The sequence below is a fragment of the Cervus elaphus genome, chromosome 29 (assembly GCF_910594005.1).
Source record: "Cervus elaphus chromosome 29, mCerEla1.1, whole genome shotgun sequence".
NCBI classification, from domain to species: domain Eukaryota; kingdom Metazoa; phylum Chordata; class Mammalia; order Artiodactyla; family Cervidae; genus Cervus; species Cervus elaphus.
This window is the reverse complement of record NC_057843.1, coordinates 28,006,433-28,029,025: the sequence shown is the minus strand read 5'-3', so window position 1 is coordinate 28,029,025 and position 22,593 is coordinate 28,006,433. Positions and strand designations below refer to the sequence as shown.

The following is a 22,593-nucleotide window of genomic DNA, read 5'->3' as shown; positions in this document are numbered from 1 at the left end:
AGATGGTCAACACTGAAATCAGATTGATTATATTCTTTGCAGCCAAAGATGGAGACGCTCTATACAGTCAGCAAAAACAAGACCAGGAGCTGACTGTGGCTCAGATCATGAAGTCTTTATTGCCAAATTCAGACTTAAAGTGAAGAAAGTAGGGAAAACCACTAGACCATTCAGGTATGACCTAAATCAAATCCCTTATAACTATACAGTGGAAGTGAGAAATAGATTTAAGGGACTAGATCTGATAGACAGCCTGATGAACTATGGACGGAAGTTCGTGACATTGTACAGGAGACAGGGATCAAGACCATCCCCATGGAAAATAAATGCAAAAAGGCAAAATGGTTGTCTGAGGAGGCCTTACAAATAGCTGTGAAAAGAAGAGAAGCAAAAAGCAAAAGAGGAAAGGAAAGATATACCCATTTGAATGCAGAGTTCCAAAGAATAGCCAGGAGAGATAAGAAAGCCTTCCTCAGCGATCAATGCAAAGAAATAGAGGAAAACAACAGAATGGGAAAGACTAGAGATCTCTTCAAGAAAATTAGAGATACCAAGGGAACATTTCACCAAAGATGGGCTCGATAAAGGATAGAAATGGTATGGACCTAACAGAAGCAGAAGATATTAAGAAGAGGTGGCAAGAATACACAGAAGAAAAGATCTTCACGACCCAGATAATCACAATGGTGTGATCACTTACCTAGAGCCAGACATCCTGGAATGTGAAGTCAAGTGGGCCTTAGAAAGCATCACTACGAACAAAGCTAGTGGAGGTGATGGAATTCCAGTTGAGCTATTTCAAATCCTGAAAGATGATGCTGTGAAAGTACTGTACTCAATATGCCAGCAAATTTGGAAAACTCAGCAGTGGCCATAGGACTGGTAAAGGTCAGTTTTCATTCCAACCCCAAAGAAAGGCAATGCCAAAGAATGCTCCAACTACTGCACAATTGCACTCATCTCACACACTAGTAAAGTAATGCTCAAAATTCTCCAAGCCAGGCTTCAGCGATATGTGAACCGTGAACTTCCAGATGTTCAGGCTGGTTTTAGGAAAGGCAGAGGAACCAGAGATCAAATTGCCAACATCTGTTGGATCATCAAAAAAGCAAGAGAGTTTCAGAAAAACATCTATTTCTGCTTTATTGACTATGCCAAAGCCTTTGACTGTGTGGATCACAATAACCTGTGGAAACTTCTGAAAGAGATGGGAATACCAGACCACCTGACCTGCCTCTTGAGAAACCTTTATGCAGGTCAAGAAGCAACAGTTAGAACTGGACATGGAACAACAGACTGGTTCCAAATAGGAAAAGGAGTAGTACATCAAGGCTGTATAATGTCACCCTGCTTATTTAACTTATATGCAGAGTACATCATGAGAAACGCTGGGCTGGAGGAAGCACAAGCTGGAATCAAGATTGCCAGGAGAAATATCAATCACCTCAGATATGCAGATGACACCACCCTTATGGCAGAAAATGAAGAAGAACTAAAAAGCCTCTTGATGAAAATGAAAGAGGAGAGTGAAAAAGTTGGCTTAAAGCTCAACCTTCAGAAAACTAAGATCATGGCATCTGGTTCCATCACTTCATGGGAAATAGATGGGGAAACAGTGGAAGCAGTGTCAGACTTTATTTTTTTGGGCTCCAAAATCACTGCAGATGGTGACTGCAGCCATGAAATTAAAAGACGCTTACTCCTTGGAAGGAAAGTTATGACCAACCTAGACAGCATATTAAAAAGCAGAGACATTACTTTGCCAACAAAAGTTCATCTAGTTAAGGCTATGGTTTTTCCAGTGGTCATGAATGGATGTGAGAGTTGGACTGTGAAGAAAGCTGAGTGCCGAAAACTTAATGCTTTTGAACTGTAGTGTTGGAGAAGACTCTTGAGAGTCCCTTGGACTACAAGGAGATCCAACCAGTCCATCCTGAAGGAGATCAGTCCTGGGTGTTCCTTGGAAGGACTGATGCTGAAGCTGAAACTCCAATACTTTGGCCACTTCATGCAAAGAGTTGAGTCATTGGAAAAGACCCTGATGCTGGGAGGGATTGGGGGCAGGAGGAGAAGGGAACGACAGAAGATGAGATGGTTGGGTGGCATCACCGACTTGATGGACATGAGTTTGAGTAAACTCTGGGAGTTTGTGATGGACACGGAGGCCTGGCGTGCTGTGATTCACGGGGTCACAAAGAGTCGGACATGACTGAGCAACTGAACTGAACTGAACTGAAGGTTGGTCCAGTGGTTTGTGTAGGCTTCATATAGGGTGATATTTGGAGTGAATTTTTTGTTTGTTTGTTTTTCCTCTGGTGGGCAATGCTGAGTGAGGTGGTAGTCCTGTCTGCTGCTGATTGACTTTGTATTTCTGTTTGTTTGTTGTTTAGATGAGTAGCGTAGGGTGCTACTGGTGGTTACGTGGTTAGGTCTTATATTCTAGTGGTTTTCTTTGTGTGAGTTCTCACTATTTGACACTCCCTAGGGTTAGTTCTCTGGTAGTCTGGGGTCTTGGAATCAGTGCTCCCACTCCAAAGGCTCAGGGCTTGATCTCTGGTCAGGAACAGAGTCCATAAGTGATTTGTTATGGTATTAAGTGAGATTAAAACAAACATCCAAAAACAAGAAACCAAAGATGAACCCAGACAAATGGCAGTTACAAACTCTGGCAAATAATAATTAAAAGAATGGAATATACACATATACATATATACCCATGAGCAAAGTCCAAACAGTCCAACAAAAATAAAGTACAGTAGATTGACCCGGTAAACGATGGAAACCAAAAATTATATCTACCTGAACAAAACTAACTGAAGCACAAACTGGAAAACAAAACTAAAGCAAGGTGCCAATTGGGGAATAAAGCAGTGAAAATAAAATTAACAAATATGTTGAGAGGAAAGGAAAGAAAGAAAAGAAAGAAAGAATAGATATACAAAGTTAAATAGAGGTAGATGAAGAAGGTTTATATACATTAAAGTTTAACTGCAAGGGGAGAAGAACAGTAGGAAAAGCAAACAAAGGAATAAATCTATAAAAAAATAATAGGTTTAAAAAACTAAAATTAAAAATGAGAAAAGAAAGAAAAAAAAATGGAAAACTCCCCAGAACTGCAAAAGCCCAATGTAGAGGCAGGGTTTATAGCAACAATATAAAATGTGACTGAGAGAAAAAAGAAAAAAAAAAAAAGAGCTCAAAAGTTAATTAAATTTCATAGTGCCATTAAAATCTACAGCTACAACAGAGGGGGATAAAAAGGAGAAAAAAGAAAAAAAAATCCAAAAGAATTTACAGAAGAAGTCAAAACACAAGAATAATAAATGTTTTTCTTGAGTCACTGCTGTCAGAGTCCTTTCCCTCGCTGGGAGTCACAGTCCACCTCACCTCCCTAGGATGCCCTCCAAAACTGTGCTGTTCTCTGGATCTGTTGTGAGGGCAGATCAAATTCTAGTCTGGTCCTATTCCTATATGTTCTTGCCTCCAATATCCACAGCTATCAGAACCAGTGCATTTTCTTTTTTGTGGGAGCTCTCAGTGTCCTTTTGTATATTCCACAGACACAGAGTCTGCCTAGTTGATCATGTGGATTTAATCTGCAGCTTGTAGAGCTGGTGGGAAGGTTTTGAGTCTTCTCCCTTAGTCACACTGCCCCTGGGTTTCAATTGTGGTTTAATTTCCACCTCTGCATGTGGGTCATCCACTGGGGTTTGCTCCTGTGACTGCCTTGGAGGGCTGGGGTTTGCCCCTGTGAGGGCCAGGTGTGGAGGTGGTGCAGCTGCTTGGGTCGCCGGGGTTCTAGCAGCACCAGGTACTCAGGGGAGTTGGCAGCTAGGGCAGCAAGAAATATAGTGCTCTAGAAGGGTATGGCAACCAGTATTGGCCAATATGCTCCAGTATTCTTGCCTGGAGAACCCGCCTCCCTGACAGAGAAGCCTGGTGGTCCATAGGGTTCCAATGAGTCAGACACTACTGAAGTGACCCTGTGTGCATAGATGCAAGACATTTTTTTGCCTGTGGCAGCTCTGCCCCAGTGAGAGTTGAGCGTGAAGGCGGCACAGCTGCTTGGCTTACGGGGACCCTGGTGGCGCCAAGTGTGCAGGGACACAGACTGCCCCTGCCGCAGGAGTTGTGACCCTTTCAGAGTCTTTCTTTGAGCTTCTTGTAGCTGGCAATCAAAAGGCCTCTTTGACTGGTGTTTCTCTGTAGCTCTGCCCGTTCAGGCCCTTAGAGGGCTCCCTTGCCTGGGATCTTTCTCTGTTGTTCCACGCGTCAGGCACATAGAGGGGCCCCCCTGGCTGGGGTCCTACTCTAGTTCAGTGCGTCAGGCATTTGATGGGCCAGCCTCTCTATAGTTCAGCTGCCAACGCTGCTGTGTGGGGGGAGAGGCTATGGTGATGGCTCCACCCCCTATACCTGACTCAGCAGGATCGCCTTGCTTCCATGGCTACCCAGCTTTTCTCCACAGCATTTCCCACCACAGTCTCCTCCTTCACCTCCCCTCGATCTGTCTCTCCACGGTCAACAGCAGCCCTCGCCCGCCCTGAGATTGCTCCACAATCCCTAAACTCCAGCTCCCAGCTGTTGCACCTTCCAGGGGATCTACATCTCTATATGTATGGCTGCAGCAAGGACTGTCTGATTCTCATTCCATTTAGGCTGCCACAGATCAGCTGTTTCCCTCTCAGCCTTAAATGTTTCTCCTCTGACTCAGACAGCTGCCCCGATGTGGGGATCGGACCCCTGCTTCAGTTTCCCTACCCACTGAGGGCAGGTCCAGTCCCATTAACACTCCTCTTTTTCCCCCTAGTTCCTTCGTCCTACCGAGTTTTGTGTGGGTCTATATATTCTTTTCTGCTGGTCAGGTCCTCCTGCCTGCTCTCAGCTGGTGTTCTGCATGCACTTCTATGTCTGAAGGTGTATCCTGATGTATCCACGGAGAGAGATGTACTCCACATCCACCTATTCCTCCACCATCTTGTTCTCCCCCCCACAAATGCTTTTTGAATGTATATTATGGGCCAGAAACTGTACTAGCCTTTGGGGAACAAACGGACACACACATAACAATCACAACAACATATGTATGTGTATATATCTCATTGTTTCTTTCTTCAAGGTAGAGACAGTATAATTCCAGTATACTATGGTAAATATGTACCCGTAAGATGCAGTTCCACATCTGTTTAGATAGTTACTCATCTATGAAGCATGCTTAGAAAACCCAAGGGTTGGCTGGAAATTTCTTAGAAGAAAATTAAAGCTTGGATGGGGCTTTGAAGTGTGAGGAAAGATGAGAAAGGCATTTCAGCAGAGAGAGTAGCATGTGCAGGTGCATGGAAGCATGAATGGCCAGATGGCCTCAGTGCAGCATTAAGTGCAAGGAGAGTGCAGAAGATGAGGTTGAATGAGACAGGTGGCAGCCAGGTAATGGAATAACTTTTTTTTTTTTTTTTGTCATTTTTAAGACACTTCGATCTTTATTATGGAGCAGGGAGACTAAACTAAGGTTTAAGATAAGGAATGATGTGGTCAGATTTCCTTACTAAACTGGGGCTTTGGGAGGCACATTTGCAGACCATAAATAGTGAATAATGAAGTTGGTAATGAAATAATGAAGAACCTTGAGTTTGTAGGCTAGATGAGTACTGGTGAAGATTTGAGACTAGATAGTGATATTGAGTGGTGTCAGGAGAAAGGATATGAAGCTTATTTAGGAAAAATGGGACCGTGAAAGGCAAGGAAGGGTGGTTCCCAAGATGGGCAGTATGATTAACTAATGTTGGGAAAACAAAAAGAGGAACAGGCTTTTTTTTGCCCCCCACCCTTTTTTTGTTAGTGAAGAAAAGGGAGACAATGATGAATTTTGTTTTGGAAATACTGAGTTTAAGGTATTGTGGAGCGAGTGATCAGCAGGATATGAGAGTCTAGACCTCAGGGGAAAAGGCAGAGCTAAAGATAAAGGTTTGAGATTGATTAACATAATTCTTCTGGCAAATAAAGAAGGTGGTATAGCAATTGACAGGAGAAACAAGACATTATGGATAAATGGGAAGGCTAGGACATACATTTTGAGAGATTAATTATGCCACTGGAGTTTGAAGTCTTTGAGGGATGGAGTTCTGTCTCCTTAATTTTTATATGCTCAGCATCTATCATAGTGCTTGATACCCAGTAGGCACTTGATTAATGTTTGTTGAATGAGTCAAAGTTTTTTACCATTACCCAGTCTCTGAACACAGCTAAAACTGTCTCCAGATTCTAATGGAAGTCTTGCTGATATTGTCTTCATTTTTTATTTATTAATTATTTTTTAAAAAATTTTATTTTATTTAGTTTGACTGTGCTGGGTGTTAGTTGTGGCACAAGGGATCTAGTTCCCTGACCAAGGATGGAACCTGGGTTCCCTGCATTAGGAGCATAGAGTCTTAATTGCTGGACTACCAGGGAAGTCCCATGTCTTCATTTTTTGATTGCTGAAAATAGCATGTGTATTTACTTTGCATAATCAAGATCTAGAGGAGAAAGCCTTGATTCAATGATAAAAATGTCTCTAGGAAAGAGAGATACACTGGCAACAAATTTTATAGGTAGCAACTAATTTGATTCCTATGAAGTGGGAAGATGATAACTTTTATTTTTAGGAAAAATTTTAGAGTAGAATTGAGTCAAAGAGAATGTGACAGGTGAGGATTCTGAGTGGCCACATCTTTACATGTGATACTTACCTTAAAAATGTGAGTGAGAATATTTGGTAATACGTAGTTAATTTTGCTTTTTAATTTTCAGATCATTTATACGGAAGACAAAGACCACAGAATAATTTTTAATTAATAAAGCTGACAGTTAAAGTTGAAACATGATCATATGCCTGTCATAACCCAGTTTTAAGTGACTTATTAATGACTCTCTGAATGTCACCTGTGATACTTACGATGGTTGAGCCTATTTCCATTCTTGGTTTCTTGATCCTGATTCTGAAGATCAGCTGTGCAAGACATACAGGTGTTAGCACAGCTGGTTTGCTGATGACAACTCTGCCCAGATAGCTGTCTTGTGTGTCATCATTCATGTTGTTCAGTGTCATTCTGACCTAGCCAAGCTAAAAACGGTACTTCAGCTCAAGAGGGATTTAAAAACCTTGACAAACTAAAGATAAGATACCACAGAATGTCACGTCCACGTGCTTACCAATTTTTAGCTTAAACACATCTAAATAATTTCAGTGTATATCTGTCTTTACCCTTTGGAATAATTTGCCCTAGGGAAGAAAATATCTCTGTGTGGAGAACTCGAACAATTCATAAATACATCTTTCTGTACTCGAGTATGCGTTTTCTGTTTGTTTAAATAGATCAAGGTCACAGTAATCTATCTGCAAGGAGCAGTCTATGGTATACAACCTACGCCACAGATTTATCATCCTGCCTAGTGCCTTTGTACGATGTCTGTGATTATATCATCCTATTTTCCAGGTTGATAATTTGATTTGAGGGTTCAGTTTTTCAGATCCTTAATTGGGATGTAGCCAGCTTGATAATTTAATTCAAGAGATCAGTTTTCTAGTTCCATAATTGGGATGGAACAATAATGTGTGGAGTGGTTGTGGTCGTGGTAGATTTTGCCCTTTTTTTTTTTGGTGACAGCAGAGAGTTCTGGCTCTGCTCCGGAGTTGGAGGTTAAATTAAATAACCTGCAGCAAAAGCAGGCTGGTTTCTCACTTCCTTCTTTTCAAAGGAGGAGTTTCTGTGCTTGCTGCAGTGCCAATGGAGTGCCTGCTTCTGCTGCATAGGCCAGAGTCTCCGTCCCATAGGTGCGGAGCACAGCAGGAGCTGTTGCACATACCTTGGGACTTTGTAGTTTGGGGATCTTCCGAGTGTGATTATGGTCATTGTGTAAGGAAGATTGCTCAAAGGTACCTGTCTCTCAGTATGATAATTTTGTGTATGTGTGTGTGTGTTGAAGGGTCAGGGAGAAAATACATGAATGAATGAAAAATGTGCGCAGGTCCACTGAAACTACTGAGGAAAATCAGGGTGTTTTGATAACAATCTTCACTGCTGACCACAAAACTACTTATATGACACATATTTTTGCTAAGCTTGCCAGACAAGGGACAAAGAGAAGGAAAAATAAAATAGTGTTTATTTTTAGGTAGGGAAATGGAAGGAGTAACAAGATCTTGAGCAATTTGCTCGTCTGTTAACTGTCATTGTAGATACTCAGAGGCACTGTTTTGTGTGGCTAGGAGCCCGGGACACAATTTCCTTATATTAGGGGTGGCAGTAACTCTTTCACAAGATGGATGGCAGAATGACGTGTGATAGTGTGCAGAGTACTTTGAAAAGTATGAAGTACTTTAGGAGTGCTAGTGGTATTGTTACTAATAAGAGTACTACCACACTCTATCCATTTCATGAACTAACTAGTTAAGGAAAAGGTAAGAGGGAAATATCCATTTAGTAATCACTGTCGAACTTGTGAATGTCATTTCTGCTGCGATGATGTGCTTTAATCCCTGCTTCTGTCACTAGACACATACCATGTTTTTTGGTTATCCTCTCTTTCCTACTACCTCATAGAATTTGTGAGTTTGAAATGACGTTCATATTTGATCACATGCTCACTGAGAACCTCTGTGTGTATAGGGTCTTTCTGTTGCTAGTGTTATTGTAGAGCATATGGTCCACACTGGTTAATTCCCTTCTCTCTCTCTTTGCAAATGATCTCCAGTATGCCTGTGCTACTTGTTTAACCAAATTTTCTGTAGTTTAGTTATTAGAGTGACCATCAGTTGTGCCAGGAAAGACCCAGGCAAGTTATCTATCAGACTATGTAAAACTTGAAAGAAGAAGCCAGAAAGTATCTGTGAGATGGCATCCTATATGTTAGTGGTATAAGGTTTACTCACTAGAAATTGTTCATAAATTCTCTGGTGAGATGTGGTCATTAAAATTTTTTTCATATTGGTGAAAAATGTAGTCTTTCTTGCTATATCTCTGAGGTAGGGGGATGGCCAACATTTTCTGTAGAGGGCCAGATAGTAAATATTTTAGGCTTTGTGGACCATATGGTTTCTGTCTCAACTATTCAACTCTGTCCTCTTAGCTGGAAAGCAGCCAAAGACAATAGCTAAGTGAGTGGGTGTGGCTGTGTTCCAATAAAACTTTATTTACAGTAACAGGCGGTGGTCTGGATTCGGTCCTTGGGCTGTAGCATGCCAACTGCACTCTGCTCTCTAGTGCATAAGCTGAAAAAGAATACGTAGGCTGCTCTGGTGTATAGGATGAAACATAGCATAAAGAGAAAAGGGAAAGTGATGAGGAATCAGCGGAAGTGAAAGGAAGTATAGAGGAGGAAGTAGGAAAAAGGAAGGTGGGGAATGGAGGCATAGTACAACGTGAACACAGGATGATAAGAGTGGAAGTTGTGGGAAATATTGTTGAGATCTGTGTATGATGGTAATCTCTCTGGTAAGGTTTATTTTGAAGTGTTGGAGGCCATAATGGATTGGAACAAATGAAATTTTAGGCAGGCCTGATTATCATTTACTTTTCCCAGGCATTCAAGATTCAGACATTGTATATATCTTCTTACACGTGTTCTCAAATGTATCTGAGTTTTTCATCAACAACCCTTACTGCTTTTTCCTGGGTATCCTATTGGTAAAAACACAACTAGTACCATATTTCATGAATTTTTTAAAATAGCTGGAACATGGGGTGCAAAAGTCTTTATAGTTGTGTGTGATAAAAGATGCAGTTTCTTATTTTGAGAATTGAATGTTTTTCTAAAAATGACTAGTTTAATTTTATAGTTGATGTATCTAGCAGAAATAGTTTTTTGTGTGTTAGTAGGAGTACAGAAAATTAGGAAAGATTGGCTTGTGAGAAAAGGCTAATCAGAGGAATAAAAACAGTGCAGTATAGATCTTAAGAATTACTTAAATCTGGAACTAAATTGTTACAATAAAATAAATATTTCTTAACAGTGTTTTGAACCTGTTAAGTTTCATTTATTTTTATTTGCCTCTGTTTCTCTTGTTTCTTATGGCATATCTATGAGAAATGTCTGCTTTCTGAAAGTATGTAATAAGAAAGGGAGAAAGTAAACTACATTTTCTAAAAATCAAAATTTTAGAATGGAGTAATATGGGTGTGCTTTCCTTTAGTCTTTGTGAAAATATAAAATTATGCAGTTTTTATAGGAAGTTATAAAAACATATACAATTTTGCAATTGAGATTTATACTGTGAAATTCTTTGAAAAAATTTATTTTATGTTAAAATGAAGTGTTAGTCGTTTTAAAGTAGAAAAATATTATATATATGTTACTCATATCTATAAATAAACCAGAGTAAAAAGAATATAGAATCTAATTATAGGATGAATAATGATATACTGTAGCAGAATTAAAGGCTGGCTTTTGAAATTATGATTTCCAATTAATTTGAAATGTGAAATTATAATTTAATCCATAGACAGGTGATGATGGTTGTTCTAATCCCAGTTCACACTAAAATCTTTATTTTAAAAGGTGAACCTACTTTTCCTAGTAGGATGAGAAACAGTTTTATTGTTTTAATATTGTTACTTCAAAATTTTTTTTGACAGTAAAGAAATTTACTTTAAATTCTCATTTTTGAAAGGGACCATTTTGTTTCCAGTGGGCAGTATTTCCTAAAGAAATCCTGCTTCTGCCTTTTCTGCTCTTAGTCACTTTGTTCTCAGCCTGTGTATTCTGTTTTTCTCATGAACAAGTTTAGTGCAGGAAGGTGAGTCTTTTCACTTACTGTTCTGTGTTGAACTGTTTCCTCTTTGTTCTCATTCACACACTGATATTCAGACTTGCCTTTTGCATTCTTGCTGAGCCATTCCCTTCTCTCCTCCTCTAGTTTTGCTGTTCGCTGTCCTCGTTCCTTCCTGCTCTTTGCTGCACCATTAGATTTTCACTAGTCCTAGTGGCACTGTTTTGTATTCTTTCAACATGATGCATTCACTCCCTTTATCCATTAAAATAAAAGAATTCCTGGTCAGTCCTTTATCAAGACTTAAAAAAAACCTTTTTCTTGAAATATTTGATGAACATTTTAGTTTGCCTATTTTCAAAGTTTTGATTTAATATAAAAGTGGGGGAAAAAACTCTTAAATTTTAGTAGGAATATTTGTGATGTTATTTCTGTTATATATCATGGGCACTGTCTCCTTGTGGCACCGCCAACATCCAACAGATAATTTATAATTAAATGAGAGTATTAACACTTGCATGCTCTTCAAATAATGTTGTAATTGTGATGCCCATCATTAGGTTTAGCAAAACAACTGCATTTTGATTTTTTTCCCTGTCTCATACAAATACGAAGAATTACTTCATTTGGCAAATTAAATAATGTTGTAGTGAAAATGTTAATTTGACAATAAATCACAGGTTTAAATGCCAGATGCCCCGCTTAATGTTGTTCAGAAAGTTTATTTAGAGGATATACAATGTGGCTTACTGTTCTGTATGTCAGGCTTCACAGATGAAGTATGATGCCTGATATTAATCCGGTTAAAGGACCGCCAGTGCCCGGAGTGTGTTGTAGATTGTACCTACATTGCTCATAGGCGCCCCCCGCCCCCTGCACTCCCACCCTTTGCCCATATTAGCAATCTGCTTTTGTACTTTGACATCCAGGATTTCCCTAGTGAATTTTGTCACAGAAAAAAGAGAATCATCAATATCGCAGTTAAACTTGACTTTCAAAGCTAATAGTATCTCATTTGGGGGCTCAAATTTAATAAATTTTCTTTGATTCTGGGTGAGTTTTTAAACATCAAACAATGAATTGGCCAGGGTGCAGTAAAATATTTAGATCTATTGACTGTTGTTCAGAAGGGTAGAAGGCAAAACACTAGTGGTTTGATGTTGATAAATTCTCAGTACCTTAATCCACATTAATGTTTTCTTTTATCTGAGAGCAGATTGGTGACAAAAAAAAAAAAAAAAAAAGAGCAAGAGAAGGTGTCCATGCATATAAAATATAAAACCTAAAGCAAAGGCATTTGTAAAGTGTGATTTATTTTGTTAAGTGAGTTAAAAGTGTTCTCATTCTAACTGAAGACTGGAGAGTGTTTGTTACAGATAAATACACATTCTGAATTGGGACTCTGGTGTGAATATTGTACTCATGCTATTATACAAATTGCATTATAGTGTATGTTTCACAGCATACACTTTGACATGCAGTTATTGGCAGAAATTCTTCAGCTCAACTTACGAGGATAAGGATGTTTATAGCCTAGATTAGCACAAACTGTGAAAGATGACATTATGTGTTTGTGTATGTTTGCTGATTAAAGGAAACCTTATGTTGTATGATAGTTCATTCATAAAGTAAGAAATAATTCAAACAGTTTTACAAGCTACCCAAGTGAGATAGAAAAATGAAGGTGAGGGTTCCTATCATTTATTATTACCAAGTTATATATGAGGTTGCTAAGATAAAACTAGAGATATAAATACAAGTATTTGAACAATGATGATTCTCCCCATTCTTTACCTTTACTACCTTGTAAAGACTCATTTCATCCTGTGACTTCAAGCTAGTTGTATACTATTTATCAAAGACACAATGTCAAAGAGATAAAATTTTAAAACCTGTTCAGGCATAAGAAAAGTTAGGAAATATGCTTACATATGAAAACTCTTATCATTAAACTATGTGATTAAAGATGAGAGCCTGCTGATCTTTAAACTGCGGAATTTTTGAGGCTTTTACTAAATTTGGAAATTAAAAATTAAAATACCTGTTTCTGAGCATTTTCTTTTATTCAAATTATATAGTTAGTATTTCTCATTTGTCCAGAAGGTGGCAGTGTAATATCAACTGCATGTGATGCAGAAACTAGCTTGCGAATTGGTATTTCTCCCGTATCGTATCTGTGATGTGTTTGTATTGTTACCTTTCTGAATACTTCAAGTATAGTACAAATACTACTGATTTTATCCATTATCTTTTTTAGAAGTCGTGTGACCAAGTTGGTTTATATGTATTTAATCATTAAGATTCACATTTAATAAGAGTAAAGAGGGCAAACAAACCTCTTGCTAGTATATTTTTAAGTCTCCTTGTGTGTTGAGCATATTTGTTTTTATTCTAGAGTACATACTGAAGTTGTCTTGTCGAAGACTAGTGCCTAATAAGTATCTTGTTTAATATATACCCGTTTATATTGGTTAAATTAAATATGTTATTAAGAGAGTGAGAATAAGTAAGAGATTGCTGTTTATATTTGTTTCTTGTGGGTTTGTTTTTCCTTCTTTCCTTTTTCTTTTGAGGGTGGAATGGTGAAAAAATAATTCAAAACCTCTTGATCAGAAGAGCTTCAGCGACTCTTCTTCCCTCTGCTCAGTTCAAGCAGGAGGATGCTTTTTCTTCTTAACATTCTCCCCCAGCACTCTGAATTAGAGATTTATTTGCAACGAAAAATCAATTAGTCCTAAATTTATTCATGGATTTCAGGTCTAGCGATCAATGCAAGTCCACTCAGTGGGCTCAAGGGGACCCAGTTCATCCCAGTTAATGTGTCTGAAGGGGAATTACCATTGATGCTATTTTTTTCCCTTTAGGTCAGAGATCAGATCTCGCTGTCACGGACTGCGGCAAGTAGGAATGACTTCACCCTGCAGCTACCCAGACTGCACCTGGAGACCTTTGCAATGGAGGGGCTCAAGGGCGGGCCAGAGGTTGTAGCGTGCCAGGTTAGAGTCTAAATAACATTGTTTGCTGCTGACACATGTAGAAAAATAAATTGCACTTACTGGGGAGAATGGAAGAAGCCTCAAAGTCCTGTGACTAACTTACAGGAGATGCAAATAATTTTTCCTCATTTTTCTTCTGTCTTGTAACACTATGTTTCACAAGTAATTGTATTTTTTTCTTTAGAGCCTAGAACTAGCCCCTTAAATAATCCAGAAAAGTATTTCTTACCGAGGAAAAAATGTATGTTTCATAGCTCAGTACAGTATTAAAAGAACATTCTTTCTGGGCAGCAGACAACAATAAGATACTAGGCTATTATCTCTTCAAGCTTGTCTGAATTTGTAACTCTAACTCTTTTAAAATAAATCACCTTAGATAAAATTATCAGGAGAGATATTTGACATTTTTCAATGTTAATTCCAAAATATATCCAATATTCTTAGGTGGTAATTTCAACAAATCTAGAACCTAGCTCTTCTTTGCATGAAGAGTATTTTATACTTCAGTGATTAGTTTTAATGAACATTGTAATTAATATGTGCCAAAGGAGTTATTTCATTTATAAAACTCAAAGCACCAAATCATAAAACCTTAAATAACTTTAAACTTAATAAAGATATTTATTTTCAAAAACATTTATTTTCAGAAGCTGCAGCTAGCCTTCTGTTCTAGATTACTGTTAGGTTATTGTGATCATTTTTTTTCCTTTAGGCTTAAAAATATTTTTGAATCAGCCAAAACAAAATTTAGTATATATTTTATTCTCTCTTTAATGTCCAATTTATTTATTGCAAAAATCTATCAAGGTTGTATAAATTATAGGGAGCCCGGTAATTCCAAAAGAGATTGTCCTTGTTCAATAAAACCCTAGAGTTTTCAGTGTATTTAAGAGAAATATCTCTTAAAACTCTGTCTCTGCTTCACATTTTGAGATTTAAGATGAACTTTTTCATTCTTCAGGTTTATGACCCTGTGAAATTGTAACGTTTCAGTCCAAGTAGAGCTATGTTAATTTTTTTCTACATGCTCCATACCCTAATTTAATGTTATTAATACTCAAATTAATACTCAACAAAGAAAAAATACTTGCTTCTTTCATTAGAATGTCCACATATTATAGTAAAATATATATAATTATACAGCAAAGCATAAGACACCTATTTTTAGTTATAGACTAGCATACTATGCTATTATTTATTTCAAGATCAATATGTACATTTAAAATTTGATTATATGTGAGTATAATATGATTTGATATTTTTCTAATGGTTGTAAAATAATCCTTTACTTGGTTATCTTAATTTGGAATCTCCCAGGGCTTAGTACTTGTCATAATTCACAAATAAATACTTCCCCCAAACTCTAGATTTTGATGATTTGGAAAGAGACTGATTCTTCGGAATGCCCTTTTTAAGGTAAAACATGAACTTTCTAGAGTCCTGACATCTGTGAATAGCAAGAAGGAAATGTATAAGCTTGTATTTTAAACTACTATCTTTCCCAAGTTCTAATAAAAATAGTTATATGGGTTGCCATATACCTGAACACTTGAGTAAGTTTTATATTTCTGTGCTCTAATATGCATTGTAGTTTAGTAATATATGTTTTGGTTTCGTATGCAGAGAAGAGTACATGATTTGGGCCATAGTAGTTTTTCAGGCACACATGCATGCATGCACTTGCACTCAGACATGCAGTTAGTGATATGGAGTACTTTGAGGAGAAAGGCACTCTATTAGTTGAAGACCTTAATTATAATAATTATAACTGCCATTTTAGTGAGCACTTAGTATATAGCTAGTATCATGCTTAGCTCTACAAATAATTGATCTCAATTACAATGGGCCTGTCAAGCAGACAGCATTATTTTCATTTTACAATTGACAAACAACAAATAGAGCAGGTAACTCTCCTCAGATCAACAGCAAGTAAATGGCAGGGCCTAGAGTCTGGGTTTAAGTCTAGGTATATTTGACTGCAAAGCCTGAACTGGTAAAATCTGACAGTAAAAATCAAGACATGGGTGTTAAATGGTAAGCGTAAAGCCTTTGAAATCTGTGGTGGAGTTTTTCTTCTGTTTATGAAGTATACATTATGCATTTGTGTATGAGGTAGGTCGTAGTTTATGGTGTATTGTAGACATATTCACAGATAAAAAATTTTGCTTCCATTTGATAGGCTATTCTACTTTTCACCTTTGCAGTATAGTATGTATATATATATGTATATGTATATACTTATACTAAGTATGCAACATATTTAGGAATTCACTATTTGTTTAACTTTGTAATCTGTGCCGGTGAGGTGGACTGTTCAAAGTGTGCCTCACCTTTGATTATGACGAGAAGAGGCCCACTATGCAGGATGTGGCTGTGTCTGAATTATTTGGCCAACATACGCAACTGTCATTTAGAGCAGTAGGAACTGATGTTTTCCTAGACAGCCACTGTGTGTTGTTTCCAAAGGGGCATGCTTTCTTACAGGTATAATCCTGGATGGAGGGAAGACCAGTGAGCACAACTGAAGGCTGAGAGGATGAGTGGATTACCTTATCTCTCTGAACCCAGAAGAGTGTGTGACTGATGCTGTCCTACAGGAGATAATTCAGTTTGGCTAGTCTCTGAGATGTGCTAGCTTTTAGCCTCAGTTTCCTTATCTGCAACAAAGTGTAATGCTAACAGTTTCTCAGGCTTGTACTGAGTTTGAATGAGGCAGTGCATGTAAAGTGGAGAGCACAGGGCCTAGCACAAAGGCAGCAGACAAGCAGGGTGGCTCTTGTTATTGCACACCTACATATTGCAGTATGAGGCACCTTGTAAAGATGACATAAGCAATAGTAGTATAGCTTGATTTTATTACTTTTGGGGTATGTGGATGTTTTTTTTGGATGTGTGTTTTGTTTTTTTAAGAAATGGTGGTGGTTTTTCAGTTACTAAATCATGTCCGATTCTTTGCATCCCCGTGGACTGCAGCATGCCAGTCTTTCCTGTCCTTCACTGTCTTCTGGAATTTGCTCAAACTAATGTCCATTGAGTTGGTGAGGCCACCCAACGATTTCATCCTCTGTTGAACCCGTCTCCTCCTGCCCTCAATCTTTCCCAGTATCAAGTCTTTTCCAGTGAGTTGGCTCTTTGCATCAGATGGCCAAAGTATTGGAACTTCAGCATCAGTCCTTCCAATGAATATTCAGGGTTGACTTCCTTTAGGATTGACTGGTTTGATCTCCTCGATGTCCAAGGGACTCTCAAGAATCTTCTCCAGCACCACTTAGGATCTTTTCTTTGTGTCTTTAATTCTTTCTTGTTTCTTCAAAGCTTTTAGTTTTGATCAAGATCAACTTTAGCTCTCTATTTACTTTTCCTTGTTACCTGATGTTCCAGTGAGGCCAAGTTGCCAATGAACCCCTGTTAAGATCCTATGGCAAGTTTAGAACTATTATTCCTTGGCTTTTATCTCCTTAATAGCAGCATATTAGTCTACTAGGATACTGGACAAAGAATAGAACACCTAGATAAGACAAGTTAACTTTAGCTGAAAAACCCAGTGCAGTGTGAATGCAGAGGACTTTGTAAGAAAAGATATTCTGCCCGTAATTTATTAAGATAATACCTATTACTTATTGTCTTATACTTTGAATTCTGTTTTTTCAATGATTGTATGATGCTTTTAATATTTGGAAAATATTAGCAGACATCCAGTAAGTGTCTGTGCCTCCATTCCCATTCAACGATAACCAACACAGAACAGTATCAATGTTAATATTGTTGATATTGTTACATACTTATTCCATGCCAGTTACTGTGCTAAATAAACACCTTACATTTACTTTCTCATTTAATCCTTGCAACAGTCCTATAAATAATGGGTGCTTTGCTTTTATCCATTTTCCAAAAGAATAAACTGAAATTTATTAAGATGAAGAAAATTGTTAAAGGTCACATATCCAGTGAGTAGGGTCAGTGGTCTGTTCATTCTTTTAATCATGCCTTTCTGCCTTCTGTGCACCATGGCATGGTGTTGTGTGTGTTTTAAGATAGCTGAGAGGAAAAAAAAATAAAGGATAGAGCCTGTCTGTAAAATATAGTTTCTTTTGTGAGGAGATCATGGCAAGAATAGAATCCAAAAGAGGTTAATGGGAAATGTTACTTAAATTATGTATTTCAGCCTCTTCATCTATAAAATGAAGAATAATAGAAGTTTCGAACTCAGTGTAATGATTGAATGGGTTAATCCATTGAAGTGCTTGGAATAGTAACGGGTACATGGTAAGCACTCACTGTTTGTTAGCTTTCCACCAGCGTGAAAGCTTAATGAGGCCAAGAACTTGATTTTGTTCACAGTCACACCATCAGAGCTCAGAACCCTGCCTCACACAGGGAAGGCCCCAGTGCACGAATACTTGATTTCAGGCACTAGACAAGTTGACTCAGGAAGCTGCTGTGCCTAAATTGTGCATGCCTTTAAGAAATTTGGGATCATTTTTTTAAACTTCTAAACCTATTTCATTTAAAAGGAAAAGTCCCCTGAACCATCTCATAAAGGCTTAGTGCACAATAACTATACCTCTGGAAATGTAGTATATTTTATAAATATATGTTTATAAACACTTCATTAGAAAGGCTTCATTGTGAAACCATTTATTTATGAAGATTTTAAACAACAGAGTCTTCACCATAAATCCAGTAATCCTTTAATCACCCATAACCTACTGTGTTATTATGAAGTCCTTGCTTGGTAGGGTTGTTTGTTATGTGTTATACCCACAACTTTTGGGATACTGTGGTTTTTTTACATTTAACTTACTTTCCAGGCATAGAAATTTCTTCCAGCTATTTTGTTGTATTTATAAAGTTAAATCATAAAAGAGCATCTTGAAAGGATGTTTTTTAATGTAGAGAAGAAAGAAAGAAATATCTGTACCTAAGTACTAAACTGTCAGGGAATAAAAATATCAAGAATCAGCCACTCTTAACAATTTTTTACATGTGTTCCCTGTTATACTGCTTGATGCAACAGCCTTCTAATTGTACAAGAATCATGTTCATTTGGGCACAATTAGAAATTAAAGAAATGTTAGACAATTTTGCTTGGAAGCTTGTATTATTTAGATATTTTCTTCAACTTATTCCATCCCCATAAATGAATTTTCAGATATCTGATTATTTTTTAAAACATGAAAATCAGCCATTTTGAATGAAAATCTCACTAAATATCTAAAATGCTGTGTAAAATTCCCCAATTGTCCCTAAAAGACTAAATGACTTCTATGAGTTCTTTAGTTTTTCCTTTTTTAAGTATAGTTCTTTAGTTTCTGATTCTGAAAGAAAATTTTACTTTCTTTATATAATTTAGGTCTTCCCTGATTTTCAGAGGTCAGTCCTCCCTGGGTCTCATTGTCTCACAGAGTTGTCAGGGTTTAATCTAAGAGTCCCCATGGTGAAGTAAAGAGAGTATATTTTGTGACAGCTGTTTGTCTCACAGATATTCTTTTTCACTTATTTTTGAGTCCATGACTGTGCTTTGAATGTTTGACATTATTGAAAATCTGACCTTTTTGGTAAGTCGGGTCATTTTTGTACTAAAGTATCAAAAAGATTTGAGGATTAGCTAAACTTGTTATCAGTGAGTGTGTGGTTCTCTTTAAATTCTAAAAATTGAAATATCTTTTAAATTTAAAAACATAATATGATTTTAGATTTTGGTTGTGGCATCAAAGAGAATGTTGAAACGCTACCTTCTTCAAAGGAAGGCAAGTTCTTCTGAGGGAGGAGCTGTTTGTTAGGGAAAAAACAATTAGCTGGATAAATCATATAGTTCATCTGAGAACAGATGCATTTTGATGGGGGAAAAAAAAGCCATCCTTGGTCTCATTTTGAGCTTGACATCTGTAATCTCCAATTCCACAGACTATAAATCGTGTCAATGAGGAATCTGAATGTCCTGGATTTGAGGCCTAACTCAAGAATGAATATAAGAATTAGTGAGTTTATTTTTCATGTTGACACCAGGAAGAATAAATGGCATTTTCTGACATAATGTTGTCAGAGAAAATATTTTTGTTATTTGTTAGTTCAAGTTTTAGAATTCTATTCTGAAGATTTGACAGTGCACAAGCAGACATTAAGTTTCTTCAAAACTTGTTGGTACCACAACTGTGAGGGATGCTAGATGAAACAAAATATAAAGAGAAGTAAGATGTTAATGTGTACAGAAGGACCAATTTTATGATCTGTTGTAAACTGGAGTGAAAGTGAAAATGAAAGTGTTAGTCGCTCAGTAGTGTCTGATTCTTTGTGACCCCGTGGACTGTAGCCCACCAGGCTCTTCTGTTCATGGAATTCTCCAGGCACGAATACTGGAGTGGGCTACCATTTCCTTCTCCAGGGGATCTTTCCGACCCAGGGATTGAACCTGGGTCTCCCACATTGCAGTCAGACTCTTCACTGACTGAGCCATCAGGGAAGACTAGGTATAACAGTGGTTAAATAATTAAATAATAGCATTTAAACATTGATTTATCATCATCGAGAATTATGCCTTTTCCTGAATCTGTGTCTTCTCCTAAGGTTACAGGACATTTTATTTTTTGTTGACCAGGAAGACTGCTGGAAACAGCCTCACACGTCAGTCATTGTTAGAACAGATCAGGTGTCATCACCTAAGTCCCCTCACCCTCCCTGACTCCCTTCCTCCTTCCTTCCCTTCCTCAGCCTCTCTGATGTGCACTTTTATTTCCCCTTTTTTTTTTTTGGTGGTGATGCTGGAGGGGATAGGGGATACATCAGTCAGAATTTTAGGGCAGAATCTTGAGAGTAAAAATGTGAAATTATGGGTTTTAGTCCAGATATTTTACCAGGTGTTGTATGCTACCATTGTTTTCTTAGTCCCTGTATTTTATTTTAAAGGACTTGCTGTTTTAAAAAAAGTATTTTTCTTTGTAGTTAAAACATAATCTTGGGGAATCAAATGATAGCTATCATTTCTTTAAAGAAATAAATATCTTAAGACTAGGAGTACTAAAAAGATTTTTTGTTTTTTTTTTTAATGGTTAGATGACAGGACATTTTACATCTTGTATCATGGATTTTATTTCAGGTTAGTGGTGATCTGAAATGAGGGGTTTTCTTTCCCCCTGTTGGGACTTTAATCTCTTTGCCTTTGGAAAATCACAGGATAACATGAGGGCAAGGAAATATGTCTGTATAAAGCTTCTGCTATGCAGAATGTTATATTGAGGAATCTTGTGACTAACTCCTTAACTCAGCTGAAAATATTCATGAATTATTCCCTATGGATATGACCTGGTATCAGCAATCTGAACTAAGTAAAATCTGATGGGAATTATTTAAAATGAGGTCTTTTTTCCTAGGTTTGTTTTTTTTTTTTGTATCATTTCTTCCTTTGTTTATTACTAGGGAGAATAATTTGGAAGAAAGTAAAATCATAGCCAAGTCACTATCACAAAAGGTTGAAGAGGTTATACAACTTTATCTAAAAAGAATAGAATTAGCCCCAGAACAGATGGAATCCTTTCCCCATAGACCTAAATTACCCACGTAACAGGAATCCTCCAGTCATTGTCTTTCTCTCATGGAAAACACATTGTCTTTTCTTGTGAAGGATGAACATGAATTATCATCCTTGTGGTACTAAGAGTGCTGCTGGAGTTCCCTGCTAATGTCACCGTCTGTGAGCTTCCAGCCCTTACTTCTTCTGGTGCCTCAGCTTGTCACCTGTAACATGGAGATGATGATACTTGCCCTACTGCGTCTTGGGGCAGTTGTGAGGATCCCATGACATGGATGAAAGTACTTTGGAAATTAAACAGCACTCATAGGTAGTTTTTAAATTGTTTTCCTTTAAATATTTGGCTTATAAACATTCCTTGATCAGGTGTAAACTCACTTATTTTCAATCTCAGGTTGAGATTTTTGTCCTTCTAAAAGACAAGCAAGTAAATCAGATGATGAGGAGGTTAGCAACTGTGAATCTGTGCAATTTTCTATATGTCATTGAGTTTGCTGGAAATATCATGCTGATCAGAATGGCAATTTGGAAGAGATAAAATAAGGTCGTGTGCTGGGGAAAGAGGCAAGCAATGTAGTATTGGAGAAAGCCTACGTGGAAAGTCAGAATGCCTGGATTGAAGTCCTGGCTCTGTAATTTAACCATCTTGGCAGGTCACTCGATGGCCCCGAGCCCCCTATTTCCTCATCTTTAAATGGAGGTGGTGAAGCCTGTCTTGCTTTCACTCACAGAGTTGTGGGGAGATCAGATGGGATAATGTACATGTGAGGGTACTTTTATATTGTAAAATGCGAAATTAATATAAGCTATGTTGGACTGAACTGCAAATAGGCCTGGGTTTCAGGAAAAGTAACCTAAGTACATTAAGGGAATGTTTTAGTGTTTTGACTCTTGGAGACTTTTGACTGATGACCTGTTTGATACAGGTTTCATGTTAGTAGAAACATGCAATAAAAAGAATAAAATGTTCGACAACTCTAGTGTTTCCTTACAGGTCAGTGTAAAGCCATGGGCTGACACTTTGGTGAATACCCACATACACTTCTGAGTAATTATTCTACAGAGTAATTTAAGCATTACTACTGTTTTCATATGTTATTTTTAAATATTCTTTTAACTCATCTTGTTGCCTTTATTTATGCCGTTTAATTTATTTTTTGAACTTCAGATTCCAGCTCTGAAATGTTAACATTATTTTGCCTGAATGTAAAATGTTTGAGACATACCAGATAAAATCAAAAACAGAAAACATATGAAAGTAGAGAGGTTTTTTTTGTTGTTGCAATTTTCAGCTCCAGGTAGCCCAAAGCAGAAAAGCTGCT

General features: G+C 37.5%; 1 protein-coding gene across 7 annotated transcripts in view; it reads left to right on the top strand.

Moving 5' to 3' along the window:
• The window catches only part of CCDC171 (coiled-coil domain containing 171), a 332,100-nt gene that overhangs the window by 211,855 nt on the left and 97,652 nt on the right, over nt 1-22,593 (top strand). For 6 of the 7 annotated variants that reach the window (XM_043891112.1, XM_043891113.1, XM_043891115.1 and 3 more), the window contains one exon: nt 13,612-13,743. The exons of the other annotated variant lie outside the window; for it this stretch is intronic. In XM_043891112.1, the coding sequence (XP_043747047.1) occupies nt 13,612-13,743 (132 nt within the window). The remainder of the gene's footprint in view (nt 1-13,611; nt 13,744-22,593) is intronic. 7 annotated transcript variants of the gene reach the window in all.